The following is a 24,191-nucleotide window of genomic DNA, read 5'->3' as shown; positions in this document are numbered from 1 at the left end:
CCAGAAGCTCTTTTTAGTCATAGGAAACTATGTCGAGAACACACACACACACACACACCGGAGTTCTGAGCCTGTTCACCGGGCCTTGTCCTGGTCCCTGCCCCCTGTTGGTCAGCCCCTGAACCCATGGAGCCCTGGACTAGCAGACAACACAGTGTGTTTGGCACATTTACTGATATTCTTACTTGATTTCTGCAACGTGCTCATTTTTATTTTTGTCAGTCTTGTTTTTTAGTGGCACAAAAGAAGTGAATACTAAAAGTGGGATAAAAAAGGTGGGCTATACTGTATTATAATGCATTATTTTGAGCAGCTTTGTGTTGCTAATTTACAGTCAGTGTGTGCCTGCAGGCTATATGGCTACAGGGGACCCAGAAGATTAGCTACACAGACAACATCTTAATGATTCAATAGGATAACATCTGACTGACAGACACAGTCACAGATCAGCTCTCCTACAACCTTTAGGTAGACTTTTACATTACATTAGATTCACTTATTTTCTCAAGTATACCATAGTATTGTTGTTTCTCATTTTCATGTTGTTGAATATGTGAGCCTATAATTAATCAGGGGGGGGGGGGAATCAGCAAGTTTTGCATTAATGACTAAAATTCTAAGAAAACACTTTTGGTCACAACAAAAGAAACACAACAACTATTTTGAGTGCGTCATGAATTCATTTCAATGTCACAAAAATAGCGACAGGCCTATATATTTCTGTCCATGGCTTTGATAATATCATATAGATTGGATAAAGTGTTCATGACGTCTCGAGTTGAATAGTCAGAGCAGCGGGGCGTTTTTCCCGCTGCTATTGGCTATACAACCGGGAGAGGCGTGGCTCCGTTAGACAAAACAGTCAACGCGCCTCGGTCTAAACCATACAAACCACCATTAAACTCCATAGAAGGAGGTCTCAACCCTACAGAAAAGCAGGACCTATAGACCAGCACCCTTATCATACATTTCTTTTGACAGTGTGCACATCCTGCACAGACTTATTCTGCAGTAACTGACAGTATTTGTTGGTGTTTCGTTTTGTTCTGGTCCTAAATCCGCAGCTATGGATTTGGTGTGGCTGGTGTGTCTGGCTGTGAGCTTCGGAACCTGGTTCGCCTCCGCAGAGAGACATAGCGTCTTCTGGAATAGCACAAACCCAAAGTAGGTGTTCTTAATCTCTTTCTCTCTCTGTGTGTGTGTTTTTACGCGCGCGCGTGTTGTGAGTATTTTGGTGTAGCACACATTAAAAGTGTGTGTGATTTCTGTTTACGCGCACCTCGTGCTCAACTCACTTTGAGAATGGTTATCTGACACTACACCAGGCCAACTTAAATACACTTTCTGTCATGGGATAAATACTGTGTGTTTCATCCACTCAATGGATATCCTACGCGCTGAATTTCCTCGGTTCGGTTCTTTAACAGACTGGACACACACGGCCTGGTTGAATCAACGTCAATTGCACGTCATTTCAATGAAATGATGTTGAACCAATGTGGAATAGAATTTGACATCTGGATTTTGGTATTGTTTTTATTTCTTCCACTTGTATAAATGTAGGTGTAGGCTGTGTGCCTTGTTGTATTAGCTGTCTGCTTGCCCTTTTTAACTAGGCTATGGTAGGCCAATCGCGCAGCAGGGCATAAACAGAGAACAAGGGGAAGATGGACAGACAGAATCAACCATATATATAATAATAATAATAATAATAATAATAATAATAGACAGACTTCCTCACACAGCATAAAAATAAAGCCTGACATGAACCAACTCGACCCGAGTGTCTGAATACAGACTGTATATGTCTGTTTCACTCTAGTGGTGCAGTTGACTGTCTGACACTTCAGCTCTCCAAAGGGGGGTGAGATGTCCAATACTGATTGATTTGGGGTCAGACATTGTAATGCTACCCTGCCACTCAGTGGGATCAATGGAGCTTGACAGCGTATGCGAGGCTGTGTGATTTGTTGAGCTTTTAGCACAGAGCTGAAGATGGTGAGAAAGAAGGATGGATTATTCTATAGAGAAAATGGACAAAGACTGAGGGGTCACGGTTTCAGCCGACTGGGTCGACGTTATTGTACCTTATTATCGGCCTTTTTGTGTTACCTTAATTCGATTTGCACTTTGTCTCTGTAGCCTCATTCTCCTTAGGACAATGATGATGACAGAACTAAATTAGATTTCCTATGAAATGGGAAAGACATTGGTTTTGTAATTGAATTAATGACGTGAGCACAGGAAAATATTGTTGACGAGTCATACCATGTCATGCGTTGTGACGTAATGGGTTTTGTCGGTGTGAGTCAGTCGTGTACTTTACCTGTTCTGTACGCAGGTCTGACTTCACCTGGGTTTGTCGGTATGACAGCACTGAGACGGTGCCTCGAGCACAAGGAACACGACTTCTGGGTTATAGAGGACAAATCACAGCTTCAGAGTTGTGGGTCAAGTGAGAATTGCTATAAATGCAGAGCAATACAGAAATGTGTGTGTGTGTTTGTGTTTAACTATACTTGTGAGGAACAGAATAGTAAACAAACAAACATTTGACCAACTGGGGACATTTTGTTGATCCCCACAAGATCAAATGTTATTTCTAGGATTAGGAGCTAGGTTTAGGTTAAGGTTAGGATAGGGTTGGGGGTTAACCTTGTCCCCACCATTTTAGCTGCACAAGACTTGTGTTCTTTAATCTGGCTCTGGACTACACTCCCACTCTAACTTGTGTTGCATAACATCAACAACAACAACAATCATCATGTACACTAATCCTTTTCGTAGCAGACTAAAGACAGACTAACACATAACCAGACAGAGAAATATGTTCACACATGTACTATAGACACAAACAAGCATGTTCAGACACACACACTCTCACATACACATTGACACGGTCTCACGTTAACAAAAACAAACTACATGGAAACTCGCTGCGCCAGTTATGTGGGAGCAGTGATGCACTCAGTGTCCACTAAAGACCGATAGACTCACACTGATAACTATTACTCATGATACAAGCTCTATTCACACATTCTCTACTGCTTATGTTTCTCACACGCACACTTTTTCCCCCCAGAATTCTTTATCTAAAGTCTCTGAAAACCTCCAATTGGAACTCAGTGAATGTGGTTTTCGGAAGGAGAATAATCAGTGTTAAAAATGAAGACTTAATCCTAGTCTGGCCCGTACCCACCTGCTACTGTTACCACATGTTTACTGTATAATCCCTCGTCCTTCTCTTTAATCCCTCCTTCTCAGTTTCTATCTTTCTTTTTAAACTTTCTCTCTGGGCAGTTCTCAGTCTTCTTTCAGCCTGAAAGCCCAATCTGGTCCCTCAACTGTCGTCCCACTTTACACTGTGTCTCAACCACCTGATTCACTCTCGTGATCAATCTGTCAGGCAGACTGACAGCCAGTGAATCCCTGAGTCTAATTGATTCTAATTGATTCCTGGCTGATTGATCTAAGGCGATCAGGTGTAAACTGATGTTTACTGACTGACTTCGGATGGTAACACACAGATCGCTCAGTGAGTGTGTACAGTTGTCAGTCTCCAACTTGACTGGTGTAGAAACTGGTTTTTCGCAGTCTGTTCCAACCTTGTGTGTGAGAGAGAGACTGGGCTTGTTTCGACCTGATCCAACAGCTTAATCATTAGTTCTGGCGTAATGCCTTGTTACTGGAAGTGTTTTGTTGTTTTTGACTGAGTGCGTGTAGTGTTGTCTGAACTCCAATGTCAGAGAAAGGGAGGGGCCCTATATGTAGGAGATATTACGGAGCACTGGTAAATCAGTGACCCACACGCATACATGCGAGCGTGCGCACGCACATACACACACACACACACACACACTCACTCTCTCTCGGGGCAGCAGGGAGGAGTTGGGTGTTAATATTAGTAGCAGCCAGCATTCCACACTTCCCCTGTTACTATACTCAACTCTGTCAGCTGTGTTCGACACCCCCCCCTTTCCTTCCTTCTCTCCCTCCCTCTGTACCTGTCTGTTCCTCTCTCCCTCCCTCTGTACCTGTCTGTTCCTCTCTCCATCGCCACTCCCTCTGTACCTGTCTGTTCCTCTCTCCATCGCCACTCCCTCTGTACCTGTCTGTTCCTCTCTCCATCGCCACTCCCTCTGTACCTGTCTGTTCCTCTCTCCATCGCCACTCCCTCTGTACCTGTCTGTTCCTCTCTCCATCGCCACTCCCTCTGTACCTGTCTGTTCCTCTCTCCATCGCCACTCCCTCTGTACCTGTCTGTTCCTCTCTCCATCGCCACTCCCTCTGTACCTGTCTGTTCCTCTCTCCGTCGCCACTCCCTCTGTACCTGTCTGTTCCTCTCTCCGTCGCCACTCCCTCTGTACCTGTCTGTTCCTCTCTCCGTCGCCACTCCCTCTGTACCTGTCTGTTCCTCTCTCCGTCGCCACTCCCTCTGTACCTGTCTGTTCCTCTCTCCGTCGCCACTCCCTCTGAACCTGTCTGTTCCTCTCTCCGTCGCCACTCCCTCTGAACCTGTCTGTTCCTCTCTCCGTCGCCACTCCCTCTGTACCTGTCTGTTCCTCTCTCCGTCGCCACTCCCTCTGTACCTGTCTGTTCCTCTCTCCGTCGCCACTCCCTCTGTACCTGTCTGTTCCTCTCTCCGTCGCCACTCCCGCTGTACCTGTCTGTTCCTCTCTCCGTCGCCACTCCCTCTGTACCTGTCTGTTCCTCTCTCCGTCGCCACTCCCTCTGTACCTGTCTGTTCCTCTCTCCGTCGCCACTCCCTCTGTACCTGTCTGTTCCTCTCTCCGTCGCCACTCCCTCTTCTCCACACCAGCTGCGTCTTCTCCAGCTTGTTATTGCCTGACCACCTCTATCACTCTCTGTTTCCATGAGTTCATCTCTACCACATATTCAAGTATTCATGTTCTCCTCTCCTATATAGATTTACATTTAAGTCATTTAGCAGACGCTCTTATCCAGAGCGACTTACAAATTTCCAATCCTCTGTCTTTTGTCTTTCTCTCTCGTGTTGTTGAGGTGTTGGGCTTGTCTGAACAGATATGTCCTAGAGGAAGAGGTTTAGGGTTGTGGTGGCTGGTGGGGGAAGAGGGTGGTGTGGTTGTAAAGTTAACCGTGTGATTTTCTTCTCTGTTGTAAAGCTCTTCTTTCCTCAGGCTACATTCCCCCTCTCTCTGTTCTGAAACCCTCCCCTCTTTCTGTTCTGAAACCCTCCCCTCTCTCTGTTCTGAAACCCTCCCCTCTCTCTGTTCTGAAACCCTCCCCTCTCTCTGTTCTGAAACCCTCCCCTCTCTCTGTTCTGAAACCCTCCCCTCTCTCTGTTCTGAAACCCTCCCCTCTCTCTGTTCTGAAACCCTCCCCTCTCTCTGTTCTGAAACCTCCCCTCTCTCTGTTCTGAAACCCTCCCCTCTTTCTGTTCTGAAACCCTCTCCTCTCTCTATTCTGAAACCCTCCCCTCTTTCTGTTCTGAAACCCTCCCCTCTCTCTATTCTGAAACCCTCCCCTCTCTCTATTCTGAAACCCTCCCCTCTCTCTATTCTGAAACCCTCCTCTTTCTGTTCTGAAACCCTCTCCTCTTTCTGTTCTGAAACCCTCCCCTCTCTCTGTTCTGAAACCCTCTCCTCTCTCTGTTCTGAAACCCTCCCCTCTCTGTTCTGAAACCTCCCTCTCTCTGTTCTGAAACCCTCCCCTCTTTCTGTTCTGAAACCCTCTCCTCTCTCTATTCTGAAACCCTCCCCTCTTTCTGTTCTGAAACCCTCTCCTCTCTCTGTTCTGAAACCCCCCTCTCTCTGTTCTGAAACCCCCCTCTCTCTGTTCTGAAACCCCCCTCTCTGTTCTGAAACCCTCCCCTCTCTCTGTTCTGAAACCCTCCACTCTCTCTGTTCTGAAACCCTCCACTCTCTCTGTTCTGAAACCCTCCCCTCTCTCTGTTCTGAAACCCTCCCCTCTCTCTGTTCTGAAACCCTCCCCTCTCTCTGTTCTGAAACCCTCCCCTCTCTCTGTTCTGAAACCCTCCACTCTCTCTGTTCTGAAACCCTCCACTCTCTCTGTTCTGAAACCCTCCACTCTCTCTGTTCTGAAACCCTCTCCTCTTTCTGTTCTGAAACCCTCTCCTCTTTCTGTTCTGAAACCCTCTCCTCTCTCTATTCTGAAACCCTCTCCTCTTTCTGTTCTGAAACCCTCTCCTCTCTCTATTCTGAAACCCTCTCCTCTCTCTATTCTGAAACCCTCTCCTCTCTCTATTCTGAAACCCTCCCCTCTCTCTATTCTGAAACCCTCCCCTCTCTCTATTCTGAAACCCTCCCCTCTCTCTATTCTGAAACCCTCCCCTCTCTCTATTCTGAAACCCTCTCCTCTTTCTGTTCTGAAACCCTCTCCTCTTTCTGTTCTGAAACCCTCCCCTCTCTCTGTTCTGAAACCCTCTCCTCTCTCTGTTCTGAAACCCTCCCCTCTCTCTGTTCTGAAACCTCCCCTCTCTCTGTTCTGAAACCCTCCCCTCTTTCTGTTCTGAAACCCTCTCCTCTCTCTATTCTGAAACCCTCCCCTCTTTCTGTTCTGAAACCCTCTCCTCTCTGTTCTGAAACCCCCTCTCTCTGTTCTGAAACCCCCCTCTCTCTGTTCTGAAACCCCCTCTCTCTGTTCTGAAACCCTCCCCTCTCTCTGTTCTGAAACCCTCCACTCTCTCTGTTCTGAAACCCTCCACTCTCTCTGTTCTGAAACCCTCCACTCTCTCTGTTCTGAAACCCTCCCCTCTCTCTGTTCTGAAACCCTCCCCTCTCTCTGTTCTGAAACCCTCCACTCTCTCTGTTCTGAAACCCTCCACTCTCTGTTCTGAAACCCTCCACTCCTCTGTTCTGAAACCCTCCACTCTCTGTTCTGAAACCCTCTCCTCTTTCTGTTCTGAAACCCTCTCCTCTTTCTGTTCTGAAACCCTCTCCTCTCTCTATTCTGAAACCCTCCCCTCTTTCTGTTCTGAAACCCTCTCCTCTCTCTATTCTGAAACCCTCTCCTCTCTCTATTCTGAAACCCTCTCCTCTCTCTATTCTGAAACCCTCCCCTCTCTCTATTCTGAAACCCTCCCCTCTCTCTATTCTGAAACCCTCCCCTCTCTCTATTCTGAAACCCTCTCCTCTCTCTGTTCTGAAACCCTCTCCTCTTTCTGTTCTGAAACCCTCTCCTCTTTCTGTTCTGAAACCCTCTCCTCTCTCTATTCTGAAACCCTCTCCTCTCTCTGTTCTGAAACCCTCTCCTCTCTCTGTTCTGAAATCAACCTTTCAATTCAAGGGGCTTTATTGGCATGGGAAACATATGTTAACATTGCCAAAGCAAGTCTCTCTCTCTCTCTCCCTCTCTCTCTCTCCCACCTCATCTGTCGCTCTGGGTCTCTAATCCTACAGCAGAATGAGGGGGAAATTCACGCGCACACAGATTACAGACAATCTGAGCTGTAATCTGACTAGCTGACCCATAGACACTAAAATTGTCATTCTGCTGCTTTTTATATTTAGAATAGATTATATCCCTGTTATCTCTCTGACGTAGTGTGTGTTAGTAGATCTGAAGCTCCTTAAATATGTAGAGGAACATCCTACATAGAACAATCAGTTAAAGGAGCCAATCGGGTGTCTCCAGTCAGTGAGCTACACAGCGTATAGTTCGGTCCATTCAATCACATCTAGGCATATAGCTTGTTTCCTGCTGACATAACAGCTTTCTTACCTAACACTCTCACACACATTATCATGGATGTAACATAAAACAATGTTTGCCTTGTTTAAAATAAAAAATATACTTTAATTAACGCCCCCTTCCATCTCAGCTCTTCCTCTTGCCTCCGTATCTATTGTACAGAGTCCAGACTTCCTCTCTCTCTCTGTTAGTCACTCTCTTTCTCACAGACCCTGCTCTGTTTTCCTGAGTAGTTTTCCACACAGATCACAGCAGCTTTCTGTGTCTCCCCACTGTTACTGTTTGACTCAATTCTACAGGACTGAGGACTGCTTTCTGTGTCTCCCCACTGTTACTGTTTGACTCAATTCTACAGGACTGAGGACTGCTTTATCCTCACGTTATCACATTGTGTGTGTAGGGTCATGTTTGTGTCCAGTATCATCTCATGTAGCGTTTCAGAGATTTTTGCAATTCATGACATTCACTTTGAATGAATGAAAATAGTTTTGACCCCAACCGTGTTATTCTGTATAATCCAGATTGAACCAGGGTTAGTTGGAATATAATCGCCCTGGTTGAGAGACCTGTGAGTCTAGTTCTCCTCATTGACCCAAGCCAAGCTGCATATCTAGCAACCTGCCAACATGTGAGAGAGTTGGGAACAGAAAGCGGGGGATGGGTAGAAGAGGAAGGGATTTGTGTTGAGAAATTAGGCTGTCATGAAGAGCTCTGATATTATGTTACCTTTTTAAGAGCAAGGGAAGAATAACGGAGGGAGAGGGGGGTGGGTTAATTTAGAGCGCATAAAGGGGAGAAAGACTGAGGGAGGAGAGATGGGACATGGCTGGAGGGAGGAGAGATGGGACATGGCTGGAGGGAGGAGAGATGGGACATGGCTGGAGGGAGGAGAGATGGGACATGGCTGGAGGGAGGAGAGATGGGACATGGCTGGAGGGAGGAGAGATGGGACATGGCTGGAGGGAGGAGAGATGGGACATGGCTGGAGGGAGGAGAGATGGGACATGGCTGGAGAGATGGGACATGGCTGGAGGGAGGGGAGAAAAGGTTGTGTTGACATTTTTAAGCCTCAAACCCTGCAATTCCTTATAAAGAATCACACATATGATGAATAGGTTGTACTAATTGGAGTCTGGATGTGATAATGGGGGTTGGGACAGAATGATTAGACTCCTGTTATTCTGATCTTTTGGATCGTGACAGACAGAAGAATGACCTCTTTGGAACTCTCCTCTTGGGAGAACATGTGGGAGATTAGAGAGAGATTGGAGTGTTCTAGAGAGGTTCTACTAGGGGAGTTGGTGTATAATACTGTATTAGTAGATACAACTCAAACCCAGATTACAACTGACAGGCTTATATCCTCTTGAGTTGAAGTGTGAATGTGGGATACCACAGTGAATTAATAGGGCCATTTATACATCTGTGTGTGCAGATTTTATAGTTGTATGGTGTGAGAGCATTCTATTCCACAGACTCTCACAAACCCCAGAAGCCCTGTCATGACATTCCTCGTGTGTGTTGCTGACTATGGTGGGTGTTGTTTTAACAGTGCTGACACTCCTTCAGGCCCGGTGTGTGTGTGTGTGTGTGTGTGTGTGTGTGTGTCTCTCCCTTGCTGAGTCAGTGGGAGTGTGTATGAGGATTCTGAACTCTAACCCCTGTGACCTGCCTGACAGTTTGTAACATTCCCCAAAGAATGAGAGCAGGAGGAGACAGGGAGATGGGAGAGCATTTTTGTTGTGGGTTTTTATATGGAAAACACAGGAGGGATGTTAGGAGAGAAGAGAAATGGGCCTATAAGTAGGGAAGAGAAGAGGGGATAGATGTGATAACAGCAAGAGATGAGGAGAGAACTTCAAAGCTGTTGAGAACTTAATGAGGTGTTAAACAACTCACCCAAATCACCCTACTGTCATAACCACCTACCACACACACACTCAAAGCAAACACACACATCTGTGACGCAGTAGCTGCAGTGGCAGCTCTGAGAACTGTTCAGAGGAGAGGTGAAGGGAGACTACCTTCCACCCTGGCAGTTTACACACACCTCAGTGAGACACACACACACACACACCTACCTCATTCACACAGAGAGACACAGACAGACAGAGACACAGACAGACAGAGACACAGACAGACAGAGACACAGACAGACAGAGACACAGACAGACAGAGACACAGACAGACAGAGACACAGACAGACAGAGACAGACAGACAGAGACACAGACAGACAGACAGAGAGACACAGACAGACAGAGAGACACAGACAGACAGAGAGACACAGACAGACAGAGAGACACAGACAGACAGAGAGACACAGACAGACAGAGAGACACAGACAGACAGAGAGACACAGACAGACAGAGAGACACAGACAGACAGACGGACACACAGGCTCTGGTCTGCACTGATAAACAGATGTGCTCAAGTGCCTGGGGTGTGAGGCGGCCTGAATCCTGATATTCAGAGAACCTCTCTCCCTCTCACCCCCCTGCCTCTCACACACACGTAGCTATCACATTAACGCAACTCTCACTCTCCTGTGAACTGTCAGTCAGAGTAGAAGGACGAAGGAGAGGGAAAGACGAGAGAAAGACGATACTGTTCGGAGGGAGGAAGGGGTGCTTGTGTTCCAGTTGTGAGTCTGGCCCTGTGTCAACTGGCTTCAATCAGCTAGACTTCTCCCAGATACCTAGGCTGAGATTACACACACACACACACACAACCCCTCCCATTGATAAGTACGGCCGTCAGTGTTACTGTAAATCTAGCTTCATCATGATTATTGTACAGAGTCAATTATGGGCAACATGTACCACGTGCAAAATGCTGAGAGCCATAGTAGCTACAACACAACACACCTCACCTTATCACATCTACATCAGCCTCTACTAGTGAGCAGAGGACACTGAGCCCAGCCTTGGGGCTAGAGGGGGTGAAGGATGGGGGGCAGACTGGAGTCTAGTCAGCTCCAGGGTTTATGTCTTTAGGGGGAGGAGTAATTACACCCTATTCAGAACCCCTCCTCCCTTTGTGGGCAACAGCTTGGCCCCAGACCCCAGATAGATTTTAATTAAGTAGGAAGAACGACAAAGGGAGATCTGAAAGTGTGATTGTTTGTAGTGACTGAGATTAGCAACAGAATATGTGTTTTGACAGCTTTAGACAGGAACATGTTTTTAAGGAGAAGCTGTGATTAGTGTGGAAATCAGGTGGATTCCATTCAGTTAGGAAAGTCTCTTTACTCGACTAGCAGTGCAGTTCTCGTGCCGTTCGTCTCAACCCTGTCATTACCAGTCTGAGTCAAAGAAATAAGAAAGGAACACAGATTTGTTTGTCAATTAAGCGCTTGAACCGCAGACCGGTGTGTGTGCATGCGAAGGCTAAGCCAAAGATATCATCCTGTTTTGAAGTGGTGTGAGAGAGGCTAATCTAGCTATTAGCCCTGGCTAATGAGCCTAGGTACGGGCTCTGCTAACAATACATGTTGTAACAGGCAGGTTACTGTCTCCACACACACACACACACACACACACACACACACACACACACACGGTGGCAGGGGGATTGAAGGGGGTTAGAGACCCACATGGAGCCAGTGTGTCTGTCACTTAAGAAGGACAACAACAACAGTAGAGAAAGGAGGGAGGCAGGATAGCAGATACCTCCTGCTCCAGGCTTTGATGTTTGGACACACACTAACACAACATAAACATGTATGAACTGGGTTCTTCACACTGTCTCTCACACACAAAGCTAGTGTATACATTACAATGAGCCCTTCCTCCCTAATTAAAGTGATGCAGATGCTCTCTCTCTCGTGGCACAGCACAGAGCCACACACCCAGAGTATGTGGCAGGGTGTTTGTGCTGTGGACTGTGATAAAGATGCTCTCTCTCTCGTGGCACAGCACAGAGCCACACACCCAGAGTATGTGGCAGGGTGTTTGTGCTGTGGCCTGTGATAAAGATGCTCTCTCTCTCGTGGCACAGCACAGAGCCACACACCCAGAGTATGTGGCAGGGTGTTTGTGCTGTGGCCTGTGATAAAGATGCTCGCTCTCTCGTGGCACAGCACAGAGCCACACACCCAGAGTATGTGGCAGGGTGTTTGTGCTGTGGCCTGTGATGCAGATGCTCTCTCTCTCGTGGCACAGCACAGAGCCACACACCCAGAGTATGTGGCAGGGTGTTTGTGCTGTGGCCTGTGATAAAGATGCTCTCTCTCTCGTGGCACAGCACAGAGCCACACACCCAGAGTATGTGGCAGGGTGTTTGTGCTGTGGCCTGTGATGCAGATGCTCTCTCTCTCGTGGCACAGCACAGAGCCACACACCCAGAGTATGTGGCAGGGTGTTTGTGCTGTGGCCTGTGATAAAGATGCTCTCTCTCTCGTGGCACAGCACAGAGCCACACACCCAGAGTATGTGGCAGGGTGTTTGTGCTGTGGCCTGTGATAAAGATGCTCTCTCTCTCGTGGCACAGCACAGAGCCACACACCCAGAGTATGTGGCAGGGTGTTTGTGCTGTGGCCTGTGTGGATGTCTGTTCAGCCCAAGGCTGGGAACCAATGAGACTCTGACGTGCATATTCTACTGATTACATCCTCAGGGATAACAAGCTCTTACCCACAGTCAACCTCTCTTCCAGAAGTGTGTGTGTGTGTGTGTGTGTGTGTGTGCCACTGACTCCACTTGGCAACACAACTCCTAGTCCCTGTGTGAGCTGAATCCTAATAGGCCTGGAGGACAGCTGGAATTCACTGTTTTAATTTGATACCCAGATACAGCACTTTGTTTCTTTCATCTCTCTAACTTTCCTTCCTACCAGAAATATATGTTCCACTGCTCTACCCAATGTTCTAGGGTTTATTCCATGAGGTGTGTGTGTGTTAGACATCCGTGTCCTTTCACGTGTTTACCTCAGTAGATCGGAAGGGGTTGACTGGAGGGAGGGAGGGCGAAACAACCACCACAACAACAGTTTAAAATCTCGAACTGAGATGGAGGGAAAGCTTAGAGTCATCAAGTTAAGGGAGGGTGAAAAGGAACAGAAAGAGAGACTGTCTCCACCTCCCTCAATATTTATTTTTCATGGAGGGCAGAAGAAAGAAGTAGGAAGAGACAGAATCAGGGGTGAAGAATCACTAGAGGAGTTAAAACAGTCACCCACTGACACTCCAACAGGTGGAGAGGGAAAGAAAGATTATAACTTACCCACTCAAAGGAAGGGAGAGAGAGATTAAATGACTTGTGCAGACAGCACATATATATGACAGACAGACAGAGACAGACAGACAGAGAGACCCAAGGAGAAACTGCCACTCAGAATCTTGTCTCCATGGATACAGCTGGCCAGTGAAACTCTACTCTTAAAACAACATGAGTGGAACGCTCCAGAAAACAGATGAGGGCGAGAGTTAAAGAGGGATCGGCAGAAAGAGTGTAGTGGTGTGTTCTTGTCTAAATAAAGACATTAAACAAGTTCAGCCATAAACAAGTTCAGGCAGTGACTCCTGATTGGCTACTCACTAATTCTCATTGTCTGGGTGACAGGTCTACACTAGGACTCACGCAATCACGCACACATGCTGCAGGTGCAAATGCACACACACACACACTGTCTGTTTGGGCTGAGTCTTATGAACAGCTTTTTGTGTTTATGATTGTCCGTGAGTGTTTATTATGTGAGTGTTTATTATGTGAGTGTTTATTATGTGAGTGTTTATTATGAGTGTGTGTTTATGATTGTCCGTGAATGTTTATTATGTGAGTGTTTATTATGTGAGTGTTTATTATGAGTGTGTGTTTATGATTGTCCGTGAGTGTTTATTATGTGAGTGTTTATTATGTGAGTGTTTATTATGAGTGTGTGTTTATGATTGTCCGTGAGTGTTTATTATGTGAGTGTTTATTATGAGTGTGTGTTTATGATTGTCCGTGAGTGTTTATTATGAGTTTGTGTTTTGAGTAAGTCAGTTCTTCCATGTGTGTTTGTTCATGTGAGAGGAACAGCCCACCCAAACATGGGCTCAACTCTGTCATCTGGATGGGAATGGGCTCAACTCATAGCCAGCCATGTTAATAGCCAAGATAATAGCCAGCCATGTTACTAACCACCTTTCTCTTCTCTCGCTCCCTAGTTTCCTATGGGATGAGTACACAGTGGAGGTGAAAATCAACGACTACCTGGACATCATCTGTCCTCACTACACGCGTGGGGAGCTGCCGTCCCAGGAGGCCGAGCGGTACGTGCTGTACATGGTAGAGAAGGAGGACTATGAGGTGTGTAAGCCCCACTCCTTCGACCAGCTGCGTTGGGAATGTTCCCGGCCCTTCGCTGCCCACGCCCCCGAGAGGTTCTCTGAGAAGTTCCAGCGCTTCACCCCCTTCACCCTGGGCAAGGAGTTCAGACAGGGAGAGAGCTACTACTATATCTGTAAGTATATCAATACTATAGTAGTACTACACATGAACTAATACCACTACTATCTATGTGCAGTACTTCTGAATGAATACTACCACTTAACTGTACAATAGACTACTCTAACACAATGCTTGGGTATTTGTACTAAACATCTCTTCTCCCTCTTCAGCCAAGCCGCTGCATCACCACGGCCAGGAGTGTCTGAGACTGAAGGTGGATGTGGTTGGACCTCATGGTGAGCTCCATTCCCCTGTCTCCATCAACATGCTAGCATTAGCCTCTGTTAGCTTTAGCCTTTAGAGAGTTTTCCTACGGTAGCATTAGCTTCCGTTAGCATCAATGGCTAGGCTTAGTGTTCCCCATATTCAGTGGTGTTCCTGTTGGGTGTTCATACAATCAAGTTCTTACCAATGACTTGTCTTCTACAGGTTCTGGGAAGGCCAAGGCTGACAAAGGCAAGGATGGAGCGATGGAGAAAGCGATGGATGGAGGAAAGGAAAAGATGGGGGGAGGAGGAGGAGGAGGAGGAGGAGTGCACAACCCCTCCAACAGGCTTCCAGCCGGTACGTCTCCCTTCTGCCCATCCAGTGAGACAGTCAGATGTACAGTAGAATTGTTCCACTTGTTTCTGATAATAACATGTTCTCTCTCTCTCTACAGATGACCCTACTGTGTTGGAGCCTAAGGTTCAGAAGAGTGTGGGTAGTTCAGGTGTTCAGCTGGTCTCCCTGTCGGTCTTCTTCACCCTGTTCCCCGTCCTACTATTCCTGTTACTATGTTGAGACTGAGTTAAAGACCTAGCTGCAGAGACACTGTCAACCCAATGCTGGACATTGGCACAGAGAAGATTTTTATAGATATTTTTATATTTGCAACTGGACTGAGCTGCTGTGTGTGTGTGTGTGGTGTGTGTGTGTGTGTGTGATTGGAACGTGGATCGTTCCAGAGACGATGATCTTCAAGAGTATTTTCTGAAGGATGTGTTTCTACATGTTTTTGTAAATGAAAGAGGATGGATGCTATTCCCCCTTTCTCTCCTTTTCACTCCATTTGATCTGTATGGACTCTTGGAAACCCCACTGACTCTGGAACAGATCTAACTGGAAACGTGATGTACTAATCGTTATTAGAAAACTGACAAAGGGATAACTGTTTTCATGATTACCCTGAAGTGAAGTTTAACAGTGATATACACTGAGTGTAAAAATGCATGATCAGCACCTTCTTAATATTGAGTTGCACCCCCTTTTGCCCTCAGAAAAGCCTCAATTTGTCAGGTCCTGGACTCTACAAGGTGTCGAATGCATTCCATAGGGATGCTGGCCCATGTTGACTCCAATGCTTCCCACAGTTGTCAAGTTGGCTGGATGTCATTTGGGAGGTGAAAGATTATTGATATACACAGGAAACTGTTGAGGGTGAAAAACACAGGAGTGTTCGTTCTTGACACGTAAACCGGTGTGCCTTGTACCTACTACCATACCCCATTCAAAGGCACTTGACTCTTTTGTCTTGCCCATTCACCCTCTGAATGGCTCACATACACAAGCAATGTCTCAATTGTCTCAAGGCATAAAAATCCTTATTTAACCTGTCTCCTCCCCTTCATCCACACTGATTGAAGTGGATTTAACAAGTAACATCGTAGCTTTCACCCAGTCAGTCTGACATGGAAAGAGCAGGTGCTCCTAATGTTTTGTACACTCAGTGTATAATGTGGGTACATATTCTTGGTTCAATCTGAAATAGTTTGAACCAAAGCCTACAGTAGTCCTCTGAAACAGCCTCATGTTTCCTCCTCTACATGTAGAGACTATTGATGTATATAGATGTATATGTATTAACTGACCTTCCTCTAAGAACGGTTCATGTCTTATTTAGTGTAGTAGATACTCAGGTCAATGTTTCGTCTTGACATGTCACTAAAATCAAACTAAAGTGTATTTTTCACGTCCACAGGATACAGCAGGTGTGACCAGTACAGTAAAATGCTTACTTGCAAGCCCTTCCTCAACAATGCAGTATTCAATTATAATTCACTGTACAAAACCCAATGATGTGACAGATACATACTCTAACGCACAGATTAGCACACACTAGAACAAAACACACATTCTATGTTGTAGATATACACATTTACATAACTAGATCCTCTGTCATTGGTACAACAGCTTCTTGTAAACAAATTGGGCTTGTTTTAGTCATTGCTGGTTTGCTTTTGTATGTCTTTATGGTTTAGTGTTGAACAGATGTGTGTATAGGAACGAGATGGAGGGAATGGGAGTTGAGGGGAAGGAGGAGAGCAAAGTGCTAATGACAGGATTCTGAGTGGGTGTTGTGATTGCATGACAGCTGGGAGCTGTGCTTCCTTCCTTTACTGATGGTCATTCATCGCATACTCTGATATACTGTAAACAACGTCACACAAACAACATAACCGGTACACTGGACATTATGGTGTGTGCACAGCACAGTAGGTTGGTGGCACCCTAATTGGGGAGAACTGACTTGTGGTAATGACTGGAGTGGAATCTGTGGAATGGTATCATACATAAACACATGGATGCCAGGTGTTTGATTCCATTAGCTCCGTTCCAGACATTATTATGAGCCGTCCTCCCCTCAGCAGCATCCGGATTACAGGTGTTACACAAAATGCAAAGGAAATCCCTACATACAGACACTGTATTGTAATTTTGTTTTTGTAAATCTTTGTATGGAAAATGTGTACATAGAAAAATATAAATAACAGCATTTGTTTAAAATGTGAAAACTTTAATGTAATTAAAAAACGGTATGATAAATCTGACTTGAATGCTTTCAATTCTCACATTTTATAGCCAAAGGTAAAGACATTGATGGTCACACTTTCAAAGTTGTTACTTTTGACACAATTCACAGCTGGAGTTAATCTTTCACTGCAGCATTCTGACATTTGTTTTGATGGTTGACAAAGGTGACTCTCCAAGCCCCTCCCTCTGCCCTCTGAAGAAATCTCACCCTTTTGTCAACTACCCTCATGTCTTTCCTGTGCTCTTCTCTCCTTCCCTCGCTTTTGCCATTTCTGTCTTTCACCCTGGGCTGGTTTTCTCTGGCCATAACATCACAGCCCTCTGGCCAAATGCTATTTGGCCCTAAACAGAGAGTACACAGTGGCAGAATACCTGACCCCTCTGACTGACCCAGACTTAAGGAAAGCCTTGTGTGGAGGGATATATATATATATATATATATATATACAGTGAGGGATAAAAGTATTTGATCCCCTGCTGATTTTGTACATTTGCCCATTGACAAAGAAATTATCTGTCTATAATTTTAATGGTAGGTTTATTAGAACAGTGAGAGACAGAATAACAACAAAATCCAGAAACTCATGTCAAAAATGTTATAAATTGATTTGCATTTTAATGAGGCGAAAAAGTATTTGACCCCTGTGCAAAACATGACTTTACTTTGTGGCAAAACCCTTGTTGGCAATCACAGAGGTCAGATGTTTCTTGTAGTTGGCCACCAGGTTTGCACACATCTCAGGAGGTATTTTGTCCCACTCCTCTTTGCAGATCTTCGCCAACTCCTTAAGGTTTTGAGGCTGACGTTTGGCAACTCGAACCTTCAGCTCCCTCCACAGATTTTCTATGGGATTAAAGTCTGGAGACTGGCTAGGCCACTTCGGGACCTTAATGTGCTTCTTCTTGAGCCACTCCTTTGTTGCCTTGGCCGTGTGTTTTGGGTCGTTGTCATACTGGAATACCCATCCACGACCCATTTTCAATGCCCTGGCTGAGGGAAGGAGGTTCTCACCCAAGATTTGACGGTACATGGCCCCGTCCATTGTCCCTTTGATGTGAAGTTGTCCTGTCCCCTTAGCAGAAAAACACCCCCAAAGCAGAATGTTTCAACCACCATGGTTGACGGTGGGGATGGTGTTCTTGGGGTCATAGGTGAAACAGTATAACTTTAGACCGTCCCCATACCCGGGTGCGAACCAGGGACCCTCTGCACACATCAACAACAGTCACCCACGAAGCGTCGTTACCCATCGCTCCACAAAAGCCGCGGCCCTTGCAGAGCAAGGGGAACTACTACTCCAAGGTCTCAGAGCAAGTGACGTCACCGATTGAAACGCTATTTAGCACGAACACCGCTAACTAGCTAACCATTTCACATCCGTTGCATAGGCAGCATTCCTCCTCCTCAAAACACGGCGAGTTGAGTTGATGCCAAAGAGCTCCATTTTGGTCTCATCTGACCACAACACTTTCCCCCAGTTGTCCTCTGAATCATTAAGATGTTCATTGGCAAACTTCAGACGAGCATGTATATGTGCTTTCTTGAGCAGGGGGACCTTGCGGGCGCTGCAGGACATCAGTCCTTCACGGCGTAGTGTGTTACCAATTGTTTTCTTGGTGACTATGGTCCCAGCTGCCTTGAGATCATTAACAACATCCTCCCGTGTAGTTCTGGGCTGATTCCTCACCGTTCTCATGATCATTGCAACTCCACGAGGTGAGATCTTGCATGGAGCCCCAGGTCGAGGGAGATTGACAGTTCTTTTGTGTTTCTTCCATTTGCGAATAATCGCACCAACTATTGTCACCTTCTCACCAAGCTGCTTGGCGATGGTCTTGTAGCCCATTCCAGCCTTGTGTAGATCTACAATCTTGTCCCTGACATCCTTGGAGAGCTCTTTGGTCTTGGCCATGGTGGAGAGTTTGGAATCTGATTGATTGATTGCTTCTGTGGACAGGTGTCTTTTATACAGGTAACAAACTGAGATTAGGAGCACTCCCTTTAAGAGTGTGCTCCTAATCTCTGCTTGTTACCCGTATAAAAGACACCTGGGAGCCAGAAATCTTTCTGATTGAGAGGGGGTCAAATACTTATTTCCCTCATTAAAATACAAATCAATGTATAACATTTTTGACATGTTTTTCTGGAATGTTTTGTTGTTATTCTGTCTCCCACTGTTCAAATAAACCACCATTACAATTATAGACGGATCATTTCTTTGTCAGTGGGCAAACATACAAAATCAGCAGGGGATCAAATATTTATTTATTTTCCCTTTTGTACTTTAACCATTTGCACATCATTACAACACTGTATATATACATAATATGACATTTGTAATGTCTTTATTCTTTTGGAACTTCTGTGAGTGTAATGTTAACTGTTCATTTTGATAGTTTATTTCACTTTTGTGTATTATCTACTTCACTTGCTTTGGCAATGTTAACATGTGTTTCCCATGCCAAAAAAAACCCTGAATTGAAAATAATAATAATAATTTGAGAGAGCACAGTGGGAGGAGAGAGGGGTGACAGGAGACCATGAGCAAACTGACACCTGGGTATGAAAGTGCTACTCTCGCCCTTATACTCTCCCTTGCCCTTTTGTTTGCTATCTTCCCTCCCTCCCTCCCTCCCTTTCTCAATCCAATTCAAAAGGCTTTATTGGCATGGGAAACATGCTGACATTGCCAAAGCAAGTGAAATAGATAGATAAACTAAATTAAAAGAAATAAGTAAAATAAGTAAAAAGTTTGAAAGAAATAGACATTTTGTCAATTAGGGTGTGCAGAGTGAATACGTGGTCTGTCGTACGGTAATTTGGTAAAAAGCCAATTTGTTCCGTACATTGTTTTCACTGAATACATTTATGAGTCTGCTGTTAAGGATAATGCAAGAGGATTTTCCCAAGGTTGCTGTTGATGCATATCCCACGGTAGTTATTGGGGTCATTTGTCTCCACTTTGTGGTTTGCAATGATCAGTCCTTGGATCCAAATGTTGGGGATGATGCCAGAGCTGTGGAGGATGTTAAAGAGTTTAAGTATAGCCGATTGGAATTTGTTGTCTGTATATTTTATCATTTTATTTAGGATTACAACACCACATGCCTTTCTGGGTTGGAGTGTTTGTATTTTGTCCTGTAGTTAATTCAATGTAATTGGAGGATCCAGTGGGTCTTTAATAGCTGATTCTAAGATTTGAATTAATGCATGTTTATGTTTTTGATGTTTGTTCTTAGTTATAGAGTCCAAAAGATTGGAGAAGTGGTTTCTCCATACATCTTCGTTTTGGATAGATTACTCTTCTTGTTATTGTTTGTTTGGTGTGTTCCAGTTTTCCCAAATGTGGTTAGATTCTATGGATTATTCAATTAAGTTAAGCTGTTTTCCTACGTGCTGTTCCTTCTTTTTCCGTAGTGCATTTCTGTATTGATTTAGTGATTTACAATAGTGAAGGCGTAGTCTCGGGTTTCTGGGTCTTTGTGTTTTTGGTTGGATAGGTTTCTCATTTTCTTTCTTTGTTTTTTCGCATTCTTCATCTAACTCTCTCTCTCTCTGCCCTGTCTCCTGTGGAAACTCCACATCCCCTGGCACCATGTTGAGTTGGACTGCAGGGCTGCCCATATAGGTAGTACTACCTACAGTGCCTTGCGAAAGTATTCGGCCCCCTTGAACTTTGCGAACTTTTGCCACATTTCAGGCTTCAAACATAAAGATATAAAACTGTATTTTTTTGTGAAGAATCAACAACAAGTGGGACACAATCATGAAGTGGAACAACATTTATTGGATATTTCAAACTTTTTTAACAAATCAAAAACTGAAAAATTGGGCGTGCAAAATTATTCCTCTGTCCAGTGTCTGTGTTATTTTGCCCATCTTATTATTTTCTTTAAATTGGCCAGTCTGAGATATGGCTTTTTCTTCTTCTTTCCCCTTTTTTCTCTGCCAAAAAGGCCAGCATCCCAGAGTCGCCTCTTCACTGTTGACGTTGAGACTGGTGTTTTGTGGATACTAATTTAATGAAGCTGCCAGTTGAGGACTTCTGAGGCGTCTGTTTCTCAAACTAGACACTCTAATGTACTTGTCTTCTTGCTCCGTTGTGCACCGGGGCCTCCCACTTCTCTTGCTATTGTGGTTAGATTCAGTTTGCGCTATTCTGTGAAGGGAGTAGTACACGAGATCTTCAGTTTCTTGGCAATTTCTTTCATGGAATAGCCTTAATTTCTCAGAACAAGAATAGACTGACGAGTTTCTGGCATTTTCATTCTGTAATCGAACCCACAAATGCTGATGCTCCAGATACTCAACTAGTCAAAAGAAGGCCAGTTGTATTGCTTCTTTAATCAGGACAACAGTTTTCAGCTGTGCTAACACAATTGCAAAAGGGTTTTCTAATGATCAACGCCTTTTAAAAGGATAAACTGGATTAGCTAACACAACGGGCCATTGGAACACAGGTTGCTGATCATGGGTCTCTGTAAACCTATGTAGATATTACATTAAAAAATCAGCCATTTCCAGCAATAATAGTCATTTACAACATTAACAATGTCAACACAGTATTTCTGACCAATTTGATGTTATTTTAATAGACAAAAAATTTGCTTTTCTTTCAAAAACAAGGACATTTCTAAGTGACCCCAAACTTTTGAACGGTAGTATATATGTATATATAATTAAATACAGTAATATGAGATCTTTATTTAAAACTTTTACATTTTAGTTTGAGTTATTTAGCAGATGCTCTTATCCAGATCGATTTACAGTAAGTGCATTTATCTTAAGATAGCTAGGTGAGACAACCACATATACAGTATACAGATATACAGGATATCTGTACCACAATATACAGGATGCTAACATTCCATTCCAGCTAAACAATGCATATATAGCATTTTCTAACACAACTAAAATCTATTAATTAAAAATCTGAGAACAGTTATATTTTACACACAGATGAAGGTACCTATAAGCAATCATATGTGATGAAAAGGTACTGGTGAAAGAGTTGGATATAGCATTTTGGAAATAAACTATTCCTTTGTTAAAGAATACTGTAATGGGGTAATATATGATACAGAAACAGTCCTTGACTGTTTCCATATTTTGTTGGGTTACAAAGTGGGATTAAAGTGGATTTAATTGTAATTTTTGGTCAACAATCTACACAGCATACTCTGTAATGTCAAAGTGGGTGAAAAAGTCTAACATTTATTACAATGTTGAAAAATAAAACACTAATACCTCGATTACATAAGTATTCAACCCCCTGAGACAATACATGTTAGAAACACAATTGGCAGCGATTACAGCTGTGAGTCTTTCTGGGTAAGTCTCTAAGAGCTTCACACACTTGGATTGTGCAATATTTACCCATTATTATTTAAAAATTATTCAAGCTATGTCAAGTTGGTTGTTGATCTTGCCATAGACTTTCAAGCCAATTTATGTCAAAACTGTAACTAGGCCACTCAGGAAAATTCAATGTTGTCTTAGCAACTCCAGTGTATATTTGTCCTTGTGTTTTAAGTTATTGTCCTGCTGAAAGGTGAATTTGTCTCCCAGTGTCTGTTGCAAGGAAGACTGAACCAGGTTTTCCTCTAGGATTTTGTCTGTGCTTAACCGAATTAAGTTTATTTTTATTTAAAAAAATACCTAGTCCTTACCAATGACAAGCATGCCCATAACATGATGCAGCCACCACCATGCTTGAAAATATGAAGAGTGGTACTCAGTGATGTGTTGGATTTTCCCCAAACATAATGCGTTGTATTCAGGACAAAAAGTTAATTTACTTGCAAAAATGTTTTCCAGTATTACCTTAGTGCCTTGTTGCAATAAGGCACTAAAGTAATACTGGAAAACATGCATCCTGTTAGCAAACAGGATGCATGTTTTGGAATATTGTTTATTCTGTGCAAGCTTCCTTATTTTCACTCTGTCATTTAGGTTAGTTTTGCGGAGTAACTACAATGTTGTTGATCCATCCTCAGTTTTCTCCTATCACAGCCATTAAACTTTGTAACTGTTTTAAAATCACCATTGGCCTCATGGTGAAATTCCTGAGCAATTTCCTTCCTCTATGGCAAATGAGTTAGGAAGGACGCCTATATCTTTGCAGTGACTGGGTGTATTGATACACCATTCAAAACCTAATTAATAACTTCACCATGCTCAAAGGGATATTCAGCGTCTTCTTAATTGGTGCCCTTATTTGCGAGGCATTGAAAAAACTCCCTGGTCTTCGTGGTTGAATCTGTGCATGAAATTCACTACTCGATTGAGGGACCTTACAAATAATTGATTGTGTGGGGTACAGATATGGGTTAGTCATAAAATATATATATTAACCACTATTATTGAACACAGAATGAGTCAATGCAACTGATTATGTGATTTGTTAAGCACATTTTTACTCCTGAATTTATTTAGGCTTGCCATAAAAAAGGGGTTGAATATTTATTGACTAAAGACATTTTTACTTCTGAACTTATTTCGGCTTTCCATAACAAAGGGGTTGAATACTTATTGACTCAAGACATTTCAGCTTTTCATTTTGTATTAATTTTCAAATTTTTCTACAAACAAAATACATTTTTGGCATAGGGTATTGTGTGTAGATCAGTGACACAAATCTCTAATAAATCTAACATAACAACATGTAGAAAAAGTCCAATGTGTGAATACTTTGTGAAGGTACTGTAACTAAAGTTCATATTCAGTTTAGACACAATGTTTAGCATATTTGGAGTTTCCTTATAACACTTAATTTCCATTGTTCTGTTTGTGAAACTCAAGGTGTGGGTTGATGGTCACTAGTGTGAGTTGATGGTCGCTAGTGTGGGTTGATGGTCACTAGTGCGGGTTGATGGTCACTAGTGCGGGTTGATGGTCACTAGTGTGGGTTGATGGTCACTAGTGTGGGTTGATGGTCACTAGTGCGGGTTGATGGTCACTAGTGTGGGTTGATGCTCACTAGTGCGGGTTGATGGTCACTAGTGCGGGTTGATGGTCACTAGTGTGGGTTGATGGTCACTAGTGCGGGTTGATGGTCACTAGTGTGAGTTGATGGTCACTAGTGCGGGTTGATGGTCACTAGTGTGAGTTGATGGTCACTAGTGCGGGTTGATGGTTACTAGTGCGGGTTGATGGCCACTAGTGCGGGTTGACTGTCATTAGTGTGAGTTGATGGTCACTAGTGTGGGTTGATCAAATACAATTTTATTGGTCACGTACACATATTTAGCAGATGTTTTTGCAGGTGTAGTGAAAT

The 24,191-nt window shown here is 44.1% G+C and overlaps 2 protein-coding genes across 16 annotated transcripts; one reads left to right on the top strand and one right to left on the bottom strand.

Moving 5' to 3' along the window:
• The first annotated feature begins 873 nt into the window (after positions 1 to 873).
• On the top strand, positions 874 to 16,926 carry LOC118379472 (ephrin-A1-like). The gene is made up of 5 exons (XM_052515151.1): positions 874 to 1,164; positions 13,839 to 14,134; positions 14,292 to 14,357; positions 14,551 to 14,685; positions 14,783 to 16,926. The coding sequence occupies exons 1-5, from the start codon at positions 1,067 to 1,069 to the stop codon at positions 14,902 to 14,904; spliced, it is 717 nt and encodes a 238-aa protein (XP_052371111.1). The 5' UTR covers positions 874 to 1,066; the 3' UTR covers positions 14,905 to 16,926.
• On the bottom strand, positions 2,783 to 6,800 carry LOC127928132 (uncharacterized). Of its 15 annotated transcripts, none has more exons than XR_008130546.1 (5): positions 5,919 to 6,319; positions 4,664 to 5,381; positions 4,516 to 4,626; positions 4,331 to 4,441; positions 2,783 to 4,256 (listed from the first exon to the last, which is right to left on the bottom strand). XR_008130546.1 is itself a non-coding variant. In XM_052515149.1 (4 exons), the coding sequence occupies exons 2-4, from the start codon at positions 4,873 to 4,875 to the stop codon at positions 3,762 to 3,764; spliced, it is 966 nt and encodes a 321-aa protein (XP_052371109.1). In that variant the 5' UTR covers positions 4,876 to 5,381; positions 6,748 to 6,800; the 3' UTR covers positions 2,783 to 3,761. The 15 variants fall into 15 exon arrangements, 5 of the variants coding, with proteins under 5 accessions (XP_052371109.1, XP_052371108.1, XP_052371106.1 ...); XR_008130550.1 differs by having other exon boundaries at positions 2,783 to 4,219; XR_008130553.1 differs by having other exon boundaries at positions 2,783 to 4,182.
• Positions 16,927 to 24,191: the final 7,265 nt, after the last annotated feature.

Source organism: Oncorhynchus keta, unplaced genomic scaffold (assembly GCF_023373465.1).
Source record: "Oncorhynchus keta strain PuntledgeMale-10-30-2019 unplaced genomic scaffold, Oket_V2 Un_scaffold_2149_pilon_pilon, whole genome shotgun sequence".
In the NCBI taxonomy this organism is placed as follows: Eukaryota; Metazoa; Chordata; class Actinopteri; order Salmoniformes; family Salmonidae; genus Oncorhynchus; species Oncorhynchus keta.
This window is presented reverse-complemented; position numbering and strand designations above follow the sequence as displayed.

What these genes read in the sequence shown, in the direction of transcription:
- LOC118379472 (XM_052515151.1), top strand. Translation starts at nt 1,067, where the DNA reads ATGGATTTGGTGTGGCTGGTGTGTCTGGCTGTGAGCTTCGGAACCTGG. An exon ending in TGGAATAGCACAAACCCAAA is followed by an intron (nt 1,165 to 13,838) that starts GTAGGTGTTCTT and finishes CTCGCTCCCTAG; the next exon opens with TTTCCTATGGGATGAGTACA. An exon ending in AGAGAGCTACTACTATATCT is followed by an intron (nt 14,135 to 14,291) that starts GTAAGTATATCA and finishes CTCCCTCTTCAG; the next exon opens with CCAAGCCGCTGCATCACCAC.
- LOC127928132 (XM_052515149.1), bottom strand. Translation starts at nt 4,875, where the DNA reads ATGGAAACAGAGAGTGATAGAGGTGGTCAGGCAATAACAAGCTGGAGA. An exon ending in ACGGAGAGAGGAACAGACAG is followed by an intron (nt 4,627 to 4,663) that starts GTACAGCGGGAG and finishes AGGAACAGACAG; the next exon opens with GTACAGAGGGAGTGGCGACG. An exon ending in ACGGAGAGAGGAACAGACAG is followed by an intron (nt 4,442 to 4,552) that starts GTACAGAGGGAG and finishes AGGAACAGACAG; the next exon opens with GTACAGAGGGAGTGGCGACG.